The sequence below is a fragment of the Theropithecus gelada genome, chromosome 11, assembly GCF_003255815.1.
Source record: "Theropithecus gelada isolate Dixy chromosome 11, Tgel_1.0, whole genome shotgun sequence".
Taxonomy (NCBI): Eukaryota; Metazoa; Chordata; class Mammalia; order Primates; family Cercopithecidae; genus Theropithecus; species Theropithecus gelada.
Window position 1 is genome coordinate 70,267,427 of NC_037679.1, and position 15,172 is coordinate 70,282,598.

At 46.1% G+C, this 15,172-nt stretch overlaps 1 protein-coding gene across 1 annotated transcript in view; it reads left to right on the plus strand.

Annotated features, from left to right (window-relative positions):
• CUX2 (cut like homeobox 2) overlaps positions 1-15,172 on the plus strand; it is a 323,139-nt gene that overhangs the window by 174,708 nt on the left and 133,259 nt on the right. The window contains exons 2-3 of the mRNA XM_025402227.1: positions 8,256-8,366; positions 11,950-11,997. Coding sequence (XP_025258012.1) covers positions 8,256-8,366; positions 11,950-11,997 — 159 coding nt within the window. The remainder of the gene's footprint in view (positions 1-8,255; positions 8,367-11,949; positions 11,998-15,172) is intronic.

The following is a 15,172-nucleotide window of genomic DNA, read 5'->3' on the forward strand; positions in this document are numbered from 1 at the left end:
GTGCACGCCTGTAATCCAAGCAGTTTGGGAGGCCGAGGCAGAAGGATTGCTTGAGCCCAGCAGTTTGAGGCCAGCCTGAGCAACATAACAAGGCCCTGTCTTTACAAAAAATAGATTAGCTGGGTGTGGTGGTTTGCACCCGTGGCCCCAGCTACTTGGGAGGCTGAGAAGGGAGCATCGCTTGGGCATGGGAGGTTGAAGTTGCAATGAACCAGGATTGTGCTGCTGCACGCCAGGCTGGACTACAAAGCAAAACCCTATCTCAGAAAAAAAAGTAAGGGCTTTTGCAGCATTCCCATTTCCTCTGCCTGGGTTGCTTGGCTTCTTTATCTGACAAATTCTTCATCCTTCCAGACCAAGTCAGATGCTCCTATCTTGGCAACTCTTTTTTTCCAATCACAGTAAGTCACCTTGCTCTCTGTGTTCCTGTCATACTGTTTTTGTACTGCTCATAGTGTATGTTGGCACATAGCATTAGAATGGCTCTCTCTGTCTACCACACTGTACTGTGAACTCCTCAAGGACAGGGACTGCATTGGTTGGTTTCTATATACCAGTACCTAGCACTGTGCCTGACACAGAATTGGACCAGTGATTGGTTGGAATGGATGATTGAATGGAGTTAGATAACAGATGGATGACTGCTTGAGTGATTGGGTACATGGATTCTGGACAAGATCAGTTGGATGAATAGATGAATGGATGATCCTTTTCTAGATGATGAACTGTTGGATAAATGGATGTGGTTGGGTGGGTGGGTAGATGTGTGATTAGATGAATGGATAAAGGGATGGTTGGTTAGATGGGTAGATGTATGACTGGATGAAAATGGATGGTTGGGTAGATAGATGTATGATTGGATGAATGCATAAATGGATGGTGGTTGGATGGGTAGATGTATGACCGGATGAATGGATGAATGGATAAATGGATGGTTGGTTGGGTAGATAGATGTATGATTGGATGAATGGATAAATGGATGGTGGTTGGATGGGTAGATGTATGACTGGATGAATGGATAAATGGATGGTTAGTTGGGTAGATAGATGTATGATTGGATGAATGGATAAATGGATGGTGGTTTGGTAGTTGGATGGATGTTGCATAAAGGGCTTCCAGCCTGGTTAGCACTTCAGTGGTTACTGGCAGCCCCTGCCCAAGTTGGGACCACACTATGATTTAATTAGAAGAGGTAGATTAAAGCTCTGCCTCTTCTTTGCCTGATCAGTTTCCATACCCACCCAAAGGCAATACAAAAGACATGTTAGGGTTTCACTCTTCTCCAAGCCTGCACTAAAGATAATGTCTCTGCATGATGGCCTTTGTCACCTTTCGCCAAAATTACTTACACCCAAGCTTGTCTGTTTTGGTTTCTGAGCTCTTGGAGGATTCAGGCTATATCTGGCTTATCATTGCCATCCCCTTTATCAAATGCCTAGCACATCAGAGACCATGAATGCGTTGATGGATGAGTGGATGGGTAGATGAGTGGGTGGATAGATGGGGTCCAACGTCTTCGGTTGCATCTCCCTGTAGTAAGGTGAAAGCAGAGCTCCTGTTTGGATTTGGGGAATCGGTGACTGTATTGGAAGTCATAATCACTGCTCATCTTGGCTTCTGAAGCCTGGCCTGGAATCTTGACCTTCACTTCACATACATATCCTTACAAGAGATAATGTACATAAAGTGCTTAGTGCACTCAATAAATATTAGTATATAGGTAATAATAGACACTCAAGAAATGTTGACTATGAGCTATTGTTTCCTATAAGGAACTTCTGTGTAAAGTTTCATTTGAAGATAAAAGTTCTAGGGCTTAAAAAAATCTGGTGGCAAATATCAGAAAGAGTTAACAGGGGCTCAAAGCAGACACCTAACTTGAGGGGTGTCTGGGAAGCCTTTATGGAAGAGGAGACATTTAAGCTGAGACACAAAGAGATGAGTAAGATCAACCACAAAGACAGAATGAGCTCATCCGAGCTGAGGGAAAGGAGACTGTGGAACCATGGAGTCAGAAGATTCTGGTGCATTTGGGTTTCTGCACGGAATTTGGTCTGGCTGGGAAGGAAACAAGGAGAGGGGGAAGTGGGAGGGACCCAGGGACACCCAGGAGTGAGGAGATTGTCCTAGGCCAGGTTTTAAGCCAGGAGGGACATATTGATAAAGAGATTGTTTCTCTTCATGGGATCTCTTTAAAGCCTAGTAACAGCTGAGGTCCTCAATTCCTTAAACCCAGCTCGCAACACTCACTTTTTAGGAGGTTTCTTCTCGGAGTTGGCCCTAGGGGGATATGTCTGAGTGTGAGGTGTCCTTGGAGCTGAGAAGAATATGGGCACAGGTAGGCAGGATCTCAGGTTGTATCTCAACATGTGTTCCCCTCATAGGAATGCAAATTCTAGCCCAAGGCTTTTTATATAGCTGACACTTTGGGATCAGGTGTGAAATTTCTTTAAAAACTAAGTGTTCTTGTAAGATTCCCAATCCTCCTGGTTGGGGAAACCCGGACAAATTGAGAATGCTAGGGAAGCATTCTCCTTCCCTAGCCAAGACCCACCCTCCCCTCTGAGAAAATCCAACCTCTTAACCATGTGTGATGTGGTTGGGTAACCAAAACTATCTGTGCCTCCGTTTTCTCATCTTTAAATGGGAGACTCAGATATGATTCATGTTTACTGAAGTGTGGGACACATCCCACTGATGGGACATGAAATTGTAAGCATTCAGTAGAGCCAGGGTTAGGAGGGATTGACTTGGGTTCTGAAGAACAGTTCTCCCTTATCTCTTCCACCCTTCTTCATTCCAACAAGCAGAAAGTCTCTGTAGGGGACTGCATTACCTTTAACACCTCTCCAGCACTTGCTAACCTTTTATAACAAACACAGGCAGCAATGATTTGTTTTTGGTTATACTTCTGTTTTAATGGCTACCATCTGATTATGGTACACAATTCTCTAGTGACAAGAAAGTGTCCTTTTCAAATGCACTTATTTAGGTTTAAAAAAAAAGGGAAGGAGTCATTAGGTAAAAGTCAGGAATAGAAAAAATGTGTCTATGATGTCAAGGTCCAAATCATGGTTACTTTTAAGGGGTACTGACAAGGAGAGAGTACTAGGGAGTTTTCAGAGGCCCTAGGAACGTGAATGCTCTACATCTTGAACTGGGTAGTGGTTACTCAGGTGTAAACCATTCACTAAGCTTTCGCTTGAGCTCAGGAGTTCGAGACCAACCTGGGCAACATGGCGAGACCCCCATCTCTACAAAAAAAATAAAAACTAGCCAGGCATAGTAGCACATGCCTGTAGTCCCAGCTACCCAGGATGCTGTGGGAGGGTCACCTGAGCCTGGGAGGTCAAGGCTGCGGTGAGCTGTGATCATGCCACTGCAGTCCAGCCTGGGAGACAAAGCAAGACCTTATCTAAAAAAAAAAAAAAAAAAATTTAATTCACTGAGCTTAACATTGAACTATGGAACTTAAAGTGATCCATATCTCAAAAAGAGAACCATAGGAGTCCCTTTGAAGAAAAATATTAAATAATCATATTTTAGATGCTATATCAATATGGCAAAATTCACACAGAGGGACATGAGTGGTCAAAGTTTGGACAGCAGTGACCTGAGCAACCTTGAGGATTCCTTCTAGCTCATATGTTCTGAGTGCCTTGGAGGACTAAGTCCCAAGACTGTTCAGCACACCAGTGGCAAACCCTCTCAGAGACAGGGGCTCTCGCTGGGCAGTGGGCACTTCCAGGGGGTGCTGCAGATCCCATCAGAAGAGCCCCTTCCTCCAAGCCCCCGGCTTCTCCTGCAGCGCCCGGTACGGGGTGCAGCTCAGCCCCGGCCTCCTTTCTCTCTGCATATTGGCCCGAGCCTCAGCTGCATCTATCATCTGCTTCAGGCTCATTAAAATTATTTCTTTTTAGTTGCAAATGGGCTGTTTATGATGATCATTATTTGAATGGTCTGCGCCGGGCTCCGGGCTGTCTGTCTGCTGCTGATGGCCGGTTAATCAGATGAGTCTCCTCCCTGCCTGGGCCTGGCCCAAAGTCTGGGGCTGTGTTAATCATGGCTCCCCCAGGGCTGGGGGGGGGTTGGTGGGGCCAGCAGGGGCTGGGTAGGAGATCCTGACTTCTGTTGGATTACCAAAGCTGTGTGTGTGGTGGTTCAGACATGCTTTCTAAAACGCAGCTTTAGACCAGTGCTGGTTTATGTTTGTGATAGAATTTTTTTCCATTCCTTCAAAATAGATATAATGCCATGAGCTTTTTAATTTTAGCTGTGTGTATTATGAAAGACCCGTGCCGATGCTGTCATTGGCCCTCTTGCTTTGCTGATATTCAAATATCCTTTCTTTTAGGGTGGGAGGGAGTGGTTTTTAATGTCTTTGCTTGATACAGTAACATTTGGCAATACTCTACCAGTCTTCCTTTCTTTTTAAAGCAGAATTTTTACTGAGCTGTGAAATCCAGAATTCTTGAAATCATTGATCTGGTGAGGTGTTTTCTTAGCTCTCAGTTTATCTAAGCATAAGATTAATATCAGCCAAGGCCAGGCATGGTGGCTCACACCTGTAATCCCAACACTTTGGGAGGCCACAGCAGGTGGATTGCTTGAGCCCAGTTTGAGACCAGCCTGGCAACATGGTGAAACCCTGTCTCTACCCCAAAAAAATGCAAAAATTAGCTGGGCATGATGGCACATGCCTATAGTCACAGCTACTAGGGAGGCTGAGGTGGAAAGGTCATTTGAGCCTGGGAGGTCAAGGCTGCAATGAGCTGTGATTGCACTACTGCACTCCAGTCTAGGTGACAAGAGTGAGACCTGTCTCAAAAAAAAAAAAAAAAAGACAACATTTATTGAACACTTGAAGCTTTACACATCCATATCATTTAAAACAAGTGCCCTGAACACCCCCCAGCTGATGGAGAAGCGGAGCAGAAGCCCACTGAAGAGAAGGGCATTAAAAATTTGCCTTTATAATCCACCAAGGAGATAATCCACACCTCGGTTATTAGAATTGACTGTAATATATTTCCAAGCCCCTGCTTGAATCACCATACAGACACATTAATATGTTTGCTCCCTGACATGATGTATGTTAGGAACTTAGGCATAGTGCCTGGTACATGTAAGCTTTCCATAAATGGTAGTTATGACTATTTACTATTATTATTATTGGTGTTAGTGTGTTTACCAGTGAACTGTGGCAAGAATTCAGGGTTGAAGGACAAGCATAGATTTAGGCAAAATTGAGAAGAACGTGGATGTCAGTGACTTCGTCTGCTCGAGGAAAGATACCAAGGGCTGGGCTTGTGGTGGGGTCAGAGTGAGGGTCCTGGTGATGTCCCCCTGCCTTCCCTGGCTTGGTTCTTTCTGCAGTGTGGACACAGCAGACATCCTGTCTGTCAGATTTGCACCCACCAGCAGCCTGAGAGGTGCAGGTGGAGGGAGTCAGGCATAATTGTCTGTGATAACACATCAGGTGGTTAGACTTATCCTGCTCTGCAATTTCCTTTCAGAACCTGGGCTGGATGTTTTTAATGAGGAGTCAAAGTCCACCCCCACCAGGTACATTGGTTGCTGTGTTATGGGAAGGCACCAGTGTCCCTGCAATAAGAACATAGTGTCAGACACGGCCGGGTGCGGTGGCTCATGCCGGTAATCCCAGCACTTTGGGAGGCCGAGGTGCGTGGATCACGAGGTCAGGAGATCGAGACCATCCTAGCTAACATGGTGAAACCCCATCTCTACTAAAAATACAAAAAATTAGCTGGGCATGGTGGCAGGTGCTTGTAGTCCCAGCTACTCGGGAGGCTGAGGCAGGAGAATGGCATGAACCTGGGAGGTGAAGCTTGCAGTGAGCCGAGATCTCGCCACTGCACTCCAGCCTGGGCAACAGAGTGAGACTCCGTCTCAAAGAACATAGTGTCAGACACACAATAATCCAAGATGGAGAGCTGTAAACCCATGTTCCAGTTCTGTTTGTCCTGCAGCAATGTAAAAATCACATCTTTGTCTTCAAGAGAGAAGAGAAAAACTAAAAAGAGCTGAGAGTACGCTGCTGCAACTCAAATTGACCATGGCACTCTAGTTTTTTTCTGTCCTGCCAAGTGAGATTCTGTCCACATGGCCGTGCCAACCAGTTGGGTTTTTTTCTACCTTTGTATATTGCTACAAACACTGATCTCTCCTGTCACTGGATATTTTGGTTGTGATCAGTTGTAGTTTCTTTATTAGAAACTGTGATTAGTTTTAAGTGATGATAAACCAGAATTCCCCCTTTTTGCTCATAACACCTTGTTCCTCACCTGGCTTAATCCTGGTATAAACCGGGCTTTTAAACTGGAAGCCCCCATGTACCTTCAAGTGGGAGTACCCTGTGCTTTGGCAAGAATTGCTTTCAGCACCTTGGAGAGCACCTGTTTCCGCTCCTCCCACCCCCAACATAGAGACAGGGTCTCTGTGTCACCCAGGCTGGAGTGCAGTGGCACCATCGCAGCTCACTACAGCCTTGACCTCCTGAGCTCAAGCAGTCCTCCCATCTCAGCCTCCCAAGTAGCTGGGACTGTAGGTGCAGTGCCACCACGACAAGCTTGTTGTTCTATTTTTTTGTAGAGAGGAGGCCACTATGTTGCCCAGGCTGGTCTCAAACTCTTGGCCTCCCAAAGTGCTGAGATGACAGGCATGAGCCACTGCACCTGGCCCTCACCTCTATTTCAAAGCTACTTTGGTGCCTCCACCTTCTCCCTTCTAGTCTCATAATTTTCTAAAGAAGTTAGACATTTCTCCAGAAATAGAAGTTCCTTGTTGGATTTCTACAAAGAAATCCATAGGCCAGGGACACTCTTCCCAGCTTGGGGTGCCAGGTTTATGGTGCTCTGGTGAGCTGCTATTGAGCAGATTTAGTGACTCTGAGACATGATATAAGACAATTACCATGCATTTCGTCTCTTAGAGGGAAAAGGATTTGCAGTGGGTTAATAGTACTTTTATTTCATTATCTAATGGCAAAAGTGTTTCATTGTGTGTGCAAGATGAATGTGTATTAGTGATGACAAATGGGGTCTTTCAACACGGTGCTGGGCCTCATCATACATATGTTAGATTAAAGAGTTCACCCTAGAAATACACTCCCGCATCTGCGTGTGTGTTTTTAATAAATCTGATTGCAGAAATTTATTGCATCACCGGATTTAGGAAATTATGGGGCTTGATTGCTGCAAATATAATCGGGTGATATATACAGAAATGCTCCTCGAGTTATGGTCCAGAAAAAAAGCCCATCTCGGGATGGTGCAAGGAAGCAGCCGACCACATAAACAGAGCATTTCTTGAATTATGCAAATGAAATCCACGACAACTCATGGTGAATTGTACTCCCCTTGTGAAACTGCCACCATTAAAGTGAAGAAAGCTTCAAGAGGGGTGATCAAATATACATGCACGACCAGCAGACATTGTCTGTGATGTGTGTGAACCGGAGCATCCCCCCTTCCATCCCTCTCTCTCTTTCCCTCGCTGGTACATCCTATAAAAACCTGGTCTGATACCTTCCTTGCATATAAGCCAACAAAGCGCCTTCCAATCCATTTCTTCTGAATCCAGGAGTCTTCAATGAAATATTTCTTAGACTTGAAGTGAACCTTAAATGATTTACTGCGAGATACACAAAAGGTCAGCTTACTTCTTATTGGCACCTTCATTTTTCCAAAATCTACTGAAATTAAAAAGCCATCTATATCTTAAAAGGCGTATTTATGAACCTTTAAGTGTAAGTAAGTCATAGTTGGAGCCGTTCCCACCTCTGATATATGAAAGCTGTCGACAGCACTTTCTTCCACTATAATATGCCCATACAATATGCCGCACTTTACTATTTTGACATGGTTTGGAGATGTTTTCTACAGTTACTGACAAGCTTATGCCATCACTCCTTTGGAAATTTAAGAGGTGGGGCAGGGGGTGGGGGAAGAGATGAAAAAAGAAAAAAAACCAACTCCACCCAACTTTATAGAAGATTATTGATCTGGCCTGACTTCCAATGAGCAAAAAAAGCCGTCCTGGATTTTTTTTCAGTTGCATCCCAGTTTTGTAAATTATTTATTTGTGCCAGGAGTCAATATCCTGTCTTTTCTCAGCTTTGTAAGTTAAGAAAACTTGTTCAGAATGCTGTTTTGTACAATGGTTAAAAAGGAATAAAGAAAAAAAATCTTTTTCTTTTCTCTCTCTCCTTTTTTTTTTTTTTTTTATTGTTCCAGAAGGAGCTTAATTCCGTCGCTTCTGAGCTGTCTGCACGGCAGGAGGAGAGTGAACATTCTCATAAACATTTAATTGAACTCCGCCGGGAATTTAAGAAAAATGTACCTGAGGTATGGTATATTTGCTGTTATAGAATTAACTCAGTAGGAATGCAGATTTCTCTCCATTCAAACTATATTTTGAAAACTAGATGTAAGTGACTAACAAGAAAAGAAGCTAATTAGCCACAAAGAAAAATGACAGCCCCCAACCTTTCGGGGTTTCTTGGCCTAGCGGTGCTTAACAGTGCCGACTGAAGGGGGGGCGGGGCGTTTCTCCATCAACGTCATTGTTTTTCGAGGGTGCTGTGAAACGTCCATTTTCCCCCCACATTCATATCCAAGTCAAATGCCTGGCCTTGCTGGCAAAGACAGTGTGCCTTAGAGTTCTTGATTTTATTTTGCTTTCCCATTGGCGTCTGGAAGAAGGCAGCCGTCGACTCTCTAACACCCTCTCGGGGCCTGCTGGCGCTCATCATCTCTGAAACTCGGCCTCTCACCCCCTGTACGTGTACCTTATTCTTCCCCTTCACCGCCTCCCTTGCAGTCCCAGCAACCAGCTATGCCTTTTCTAGCAGCCATTGCAGGGAGCTTGGTAGGGGACAGAGAATGACTAGCCCCCAGCAATGTAAGAGTCCCCCAAGGAACGGACTAGAACAGACAAGTTTCTATTCTTTACCAGCCCTGGATGTGTGAATTCTTTTCCCTCCTCTCACAGGCCCCCCTATTGCTTCTCAAATTACAAAACAAATGATGAGAATAAACACAAATAGGGAAAATAAAGCCCTCTGACTCTATATGAAAAGGATGTGGCACATCAGGGCTGTGACAGGGAACAGACATCAGGGATCTCTGCGGCCGGATCTCCCCAAAGCCAACTGTGTTTCCTTCTGGTCAGCAGAAGGTTAACATCTGTCCTTACCTGCTCAGGTGTGCTGCAGGAAGGTGGGGCAGAGTTTGGCGTTCAGATGGGAGACTTGGATTCCACCAGTTACACTCTGCCAGTCTGATACCGGGATTGGTGGGGGATCCTGTTGCCATCTCGCTGTTCAGGGAAGGGAACATGGGAAGACAGGGAAGAGGCAAACCCAGCTAGGGATCAGGCCATATGAGCACAGAGCGGAGAAGCCTCAGGTCCACCTCAGCCTCTTAGCTGCAAAATCCTTCTCACACAAGTCATAAATGTCTTTGGTTCTTCAAGGCAAGAGAAGGGACTAGGATCTAGCTAGAATTTGTCCATGGAGCAAGTCTGGAAGGAAGAGAGTGTCTACGTGGAGAAGGGGCATGAATCTCAGGTCTAAAAGCCTCTCCCATGTTGTGGCTTCAGAAAAGTCAAGCCAGGCCTTTGGTTTGACTCCAAGAGCCAAGAAGGCACCAGTGATGCTGAGAACCCTTCCTTCGCCTTTTAGAACAGAGCTCAGCTTGGTCTAGAAACTAGTTTTTCTCCCCAGAATGAGGTTACCTTTGACTCTCTTTTGACTCCAGGAAGCAGAGCTGAATCCGCCCCACATCTTCACAGCTGCACATGCCCTCTCTCTAGTCAGCTTAGACCCTCTGTCTCATCCTCCTTCTCCTAGCCCAACTGACTTTCTTCTGAGGCCATGTGGGAGCCCCCAGGTGATGAGGGAAATCCAGGCCATGTTTTAAGCCTCTGAGTTCAGCTTACATAATTTTAATACTGCATAATTATGCAATTATGTAATTAGGAGGAATAAGTTTCCATTCCTATTATAGTTGTGCCTCTGAAAATTCTCCTTTTTGGAGCCAGTCTCTCCTGATGGAGAAAGTCACGCCGAGGCTTTATTTAAGAGCTCCTCTGGCTGGTGCCCAGCTCACCTCCTGCTCGCGCCTGTGCTGGGCGTCCCCCAGCCGTGAAGCAGACGAGGCGGCGTGCTTCTAGAAATGGGCGGTATTAGCACGAAGTCCCACCAAGCCTGTCCCTCGCAGAGTGCTCAGATACTTGAGTGTGGGCCTGTGAAAAGGTCCTGCTTGGGGAGTCCAGTGACCTGGGTTCAAATTCTAGCTGCACCATTCACTTGCTGTGTGACCTTGAGCAGGCCAGCCCCTCTTGGGGCCTCAGTTTCCCCTTCTGTAAACTCAAGGAACTGGAGAGATGGTTTCTGAGAGGTCCCATCCAGAACTAATGTTTCCTGAACATGGACCAGAGGTCTCCCGCCATCACATTTTTATTTAGTCTGTAAAGTCTTTTGAACTTTATGGTGAGTTGCCAATATTTAGCATCTCAGATGATTTCACCTAAAAATTGGATTTCCGGTGTCTTTTGAGAATATTTGGTAGCTTGTGCAACCCAGAGGTTCCGTGCTCATGCTACCGTCATCAGCTAGAGCAGAGCACGTCACTTCATTGGTGGGGCTTGCATTGTCCCAGCCTCCCTTGTAGTTGCTTCCTGCCTGGCCTGGTGGGCATTTGAGTTCACCACCTGTGACCCAGATTCTCAGAAGTTTCCTTCTCCATGGCTCAGCCTTGCACCCATGGCCCCTTATGGTCAAGTCTACTAGGCCTGTGTCTCCTCTGAAGGTCCCCGACATACATCAGTCTATCAATCAGTGGCTCAGGAAAGCCCCAGGGATCCAGAATCAGGGGCGGAAGCAACACATTATTATTTGCATAATGAAGGGTTTTATTCTTTACCTGCCCATAAGTCTTCAGCCCATCTCTTCCTTTCCTGTGCTGTCTGGGGCACCCCCTCCCCACATTGTCTAGTCCCTCAGTGCCTCCCATGGGGATTACTGGTAGCTGTGGCTGATTGTGATGGGGGAGTCACACCAGCAGATCTCACAGGAAACTGGAGGATTAGGTTTGGAGTCTCAGGACACGTGGTTCTTAAGGCTTCCCTCTTATGTGCCAGGGAGAAGAATACGTAGGAGTTTGCCAGGCTAGCCCAAGTTGCTGGGATCCTCAGGTCATTCATGAAAGCCAGGAAATTAGGGTCTGGAAATAGGAGGCTCAGGGTGACTGGGACAAACTTCTCCTCTGAAGACAGCCCACTTCCATAGAGTTCCTCAAACATCTGCACAGCTCAAATGGGGTAGAGACCCAGCCTAGACTGCAGAAACTGCACATTCCGGTGAGGAAGGAGAGTCAAGTACACAAGTGGCATTGCTAAAATGCAAAAGGCAGTCTTCACTGGAGAGGTGGCTACAGGGTAGGGTCACGGAAACCTGAAGGAGGCTGCCCCGGGCAACACCTTGAAGGGCAGAAGGTTTTTAAGGAAGGACTTCCATGTAGTGCTAAGCATGGAGAATTCAGGTTACCTCTCCAGCCTCCACCCCACCCCAAAGTGTGACCTGGGATGGACTACCTGTCTCACAAGACATTTTGCATAAAAGACCATTCTGTGATCAAACCCATTTGAGAAATGCCACTTCCTTTGTCTTCTGGAAATTCCCTGCATGCATTATGAAAGACTCCAGAAAGTCCTGCAGGAAAGAAACCCCTTGGACTTGACATTTCCCAGTCTGGTGTGGCTTGGTACCCCTATTTGTGTGTGTCCCTTGTGAAATCCAATGGAGTTCAGGCCCCACGGGACATGCTTGGGAAATGCTGAGCCAGGGACAGCAGCGAGCTACAAGCAGGGGCCATGGGGGCGTCCCACCTGGCACTGTAGTGAACTCTTTGCTGATCTCTTTTTCAGGAAATCAGAGAGATGGTGGCTCCTGTATTAAAAAGCTTCCAAGCTGAGGTAAGACCCAGGGCCCACAACATGTCAGAAAAGTGCCCCCCATGGCTCCCCCTCCTGTCCCACCTAGAGTTGCCCAAGGGGGCCAGCAGCCTCCAGAAGCTTTGGAGAAGCTTCCCTGTCCCCATTGCAAACTGCCCTTCCCTCTGGTGTCCCATCCCAATGGTGTAGTGATAAGAATTGGTTCTCTGTTCAGTTTGACAGAATTCAAGTCTGATTCCAAGAAATCTCCCTCTCCCTAGACTTTGCCCAACCTTACACTGGCTCTGCTACATGTAAGATCTGTGACCTTGGGGCATACACAGTGGCTCACACCTGTAATCCCAGTGCTTTGGGAGGCTGAAGTGGGAGGATCACTTGAGGCCAGAAGTTCAAGACCAGCCTGGGCAGCATAACAAGAACGCTATCTCTACAAAAAAATTAAAAATTAGCTAGTCATGGTGGCACGTGCCTGTAGTCCCAGCTACTCTGGAGGCTGAGGTGGGAGGACTGCTTAAACCCGTCACGTTGAGGCTGCAGTGAGCCATGATCCTACCACTGCACACCAACGTGGGTGACAGAGTGAGACCCCGTCTCTAAAACAATAAAAAATAAAATTTAAGAAAAATCTATGACCTTGAACAAACCTACCTCACCTTCCAGGCTTGGTTTCCTATCTTTAAAATCAGATATTGGTACGAGATGACCTTTGCCCTCTCTTGGCATTCTGCTCTTCTTTGATTCTCTGAGGCAGCCTTGCAGATAAGTCCACACAGTTACCAGCCCAACCAGAAATTCTTTGCACCAGCCCACTGTTTGAGTATAAAAGTGACATTGTCCGCATTCGTTCCTGCCAACCCGCTGAGCCCTAGTTCCTTTGCTGTCCTCGGTAAATAATTTATCTTGCTTTATGGAAGCCCTGTGATCAGGGTGAACCGCCCCCATTTCTCCTCTTTGCTTGCCTTCGTAACCAAGAGTATGATAATGTCCATTTGGCTGGCTGGCACAGGAGGCAGGCCAAGAAAAGACTGGAATCATGCGGGTCCAGGGATTTCTAAAGCGTTCCATCTTGAGGGGGCTCTTCTCAGGCTTTCCGGGGCTCAGGCAGGACCCCAGAAGGATTGGCCACACTCGGAGCTCACCAGAGAGGATGCATTTTAAGTCTGTCATCCACCAAGCGCCACATTACTTTAAATATGTCTCTTTGGAACCACATAAGCACATAAGGCAATATTAAAGTAAACAATAACTGGATTTACACAAATGTCGCTGATTTCCATATTTTTCATCCTTTCATTTTATTACCGAGTTGACTGATGTGCTTATTTATTTATAGGGCCATCCGGTATTGATTCATTTGGTTGCGAGGTGCCTGGGCTGGGAAGAAAACAACCAGAAAGACCAATAATGTTAGGAATGGGGGTTTTCATGACTTTGTGTTACAAAAAAAAAAAATAGAGGTTCCCATCTACCAACTCCTAGTCCTAGGAGAGCCGCTCAGCACACAAGCTACCTATAGCAACTGATCCCTCTGCCCAATCTAAAGACAGGCATTGAGCTGTTTGTAGAGCGCATCACTTTCTCAACTGTTTCCTTGCTTGAGTTGGTGTGAACAGAGCTTCCATTGGCCTCTTAGAACCTCAGTTTTCCCTATCTGTTAAATGGGAGTATAAAGACACTGGCAAGTCTTTTCATGTTGTTTTGAGGATTAACTGAGATCTAATGCAGGGAAAGGGTTTAATATAATGTCTGACACACGAAGAGCTGTTAGCAGGTGAAGAGCACAGATGCTGGAGTCAGCCTGGGTTGGCATCCCACCTCTCCCACTTACTAGCTGTGTGATTTGAGGTGAGCTACTTAACCTTTCTGTGCCTCCATTTCCTCATCTGTAAAATGAGATACTAATTATACATATTTCAGGCCAGGCAGTGGCTCACCCCTGTAATCCCAGCACTTTGGAAGGCCGAGGAGGGTAGATCACTTCAGATCAGGAGTTTGAGACCAGCCTGGCCAACATAGTGGAACCCCAACTCTACTAAAAATACAAAAATTAGCCAGGTGTGGTGGCGGGCACCTGTAATTCCAATTACCCGGGAGTCTGAGACAGGAGAATCGCTTGAACCCAGAAGGCGGAGGTTGCAGTGAGCCAAGATCACACCACTGCATTCCAGCCTGGGCAACAGAGCAAGACTGTCTCAAAAGAAAAAATGTATATATATACATATTTCACAGGGTGAGATTGAGGAAGAACAAAGTTAGCATGGATGAAGTGCTTAAAATACTGCCTTGCATATGAGAAGTCTTGGATATTTTATTATTCCTATAAGCAGTGACCTCCAATACAGGTTTACTGGGTCTCTAGTGTGCCTGAGCAGCCATCTGCCACTTTCCTAACTAGGTGTTGAAGGCTTTTTATCTCAAAGAAGGGTTCCAGGGTTTGTTTGTTTTTTTCCTATAGGAGGTGGGTATGACTTATGTTAGCTTTTCAATAGGAGAAACGTTAGGTTTGGGTGATGTTTGGGAGAAGACCTGACTGCAGCATGGTAGAAAATACATGCAGATCTGACTCAGGCCTGGTCAAAACCTCAGCTCTGCTCCTAAACCAGCTGTGTGGCCTTGGGGAAGTTCCTTAACCTCTCTGGACTTCAGCTTTCCTCCTCAGCCAAATGAGGCTAACAATAAGGATTTAGAAGCCAGGTGCGGTCACTCATGCCTGTAATCCCAGCACTTTGGGAGGCTAAGGTGGGAGGATCACCTGGGGCCAGGAGTTTGAGACCAGCGTGGGCAACATAATGAGACCCCATCTCTACAAAAAAATTTTTAAATTAGCTGGGCATGGTGGCTCGTGCCTGTAGTCCCAGCTACTCAGGAGGCTGAGGTGGGAGGATCACTTGAGGCCAGGAGTTCAAGGCTGTAGTAAGCTATGATTATACCACTTCTTTCTAGTATGGGCAACAGAGCGAGACCTGGTCTCTTAAAAAAGGAGAAAGGATTCAAAAACTTTAGCAGCATGGAGACAGTCCCAGGGTCTGGCACACGGTTGGTGCTCAATAAATACTGGGACAGAGAAAGTCTTAGGCCAAAAGGAAAGACATAGCAGAATTCTCGTTTTCAAAACCCATGTGACACATTGAATAGATGCTGCTTTAATAGCTGGAGACCTTAAAGAACTTTGTTAATTTTCTTAAGAGGGCTTTCC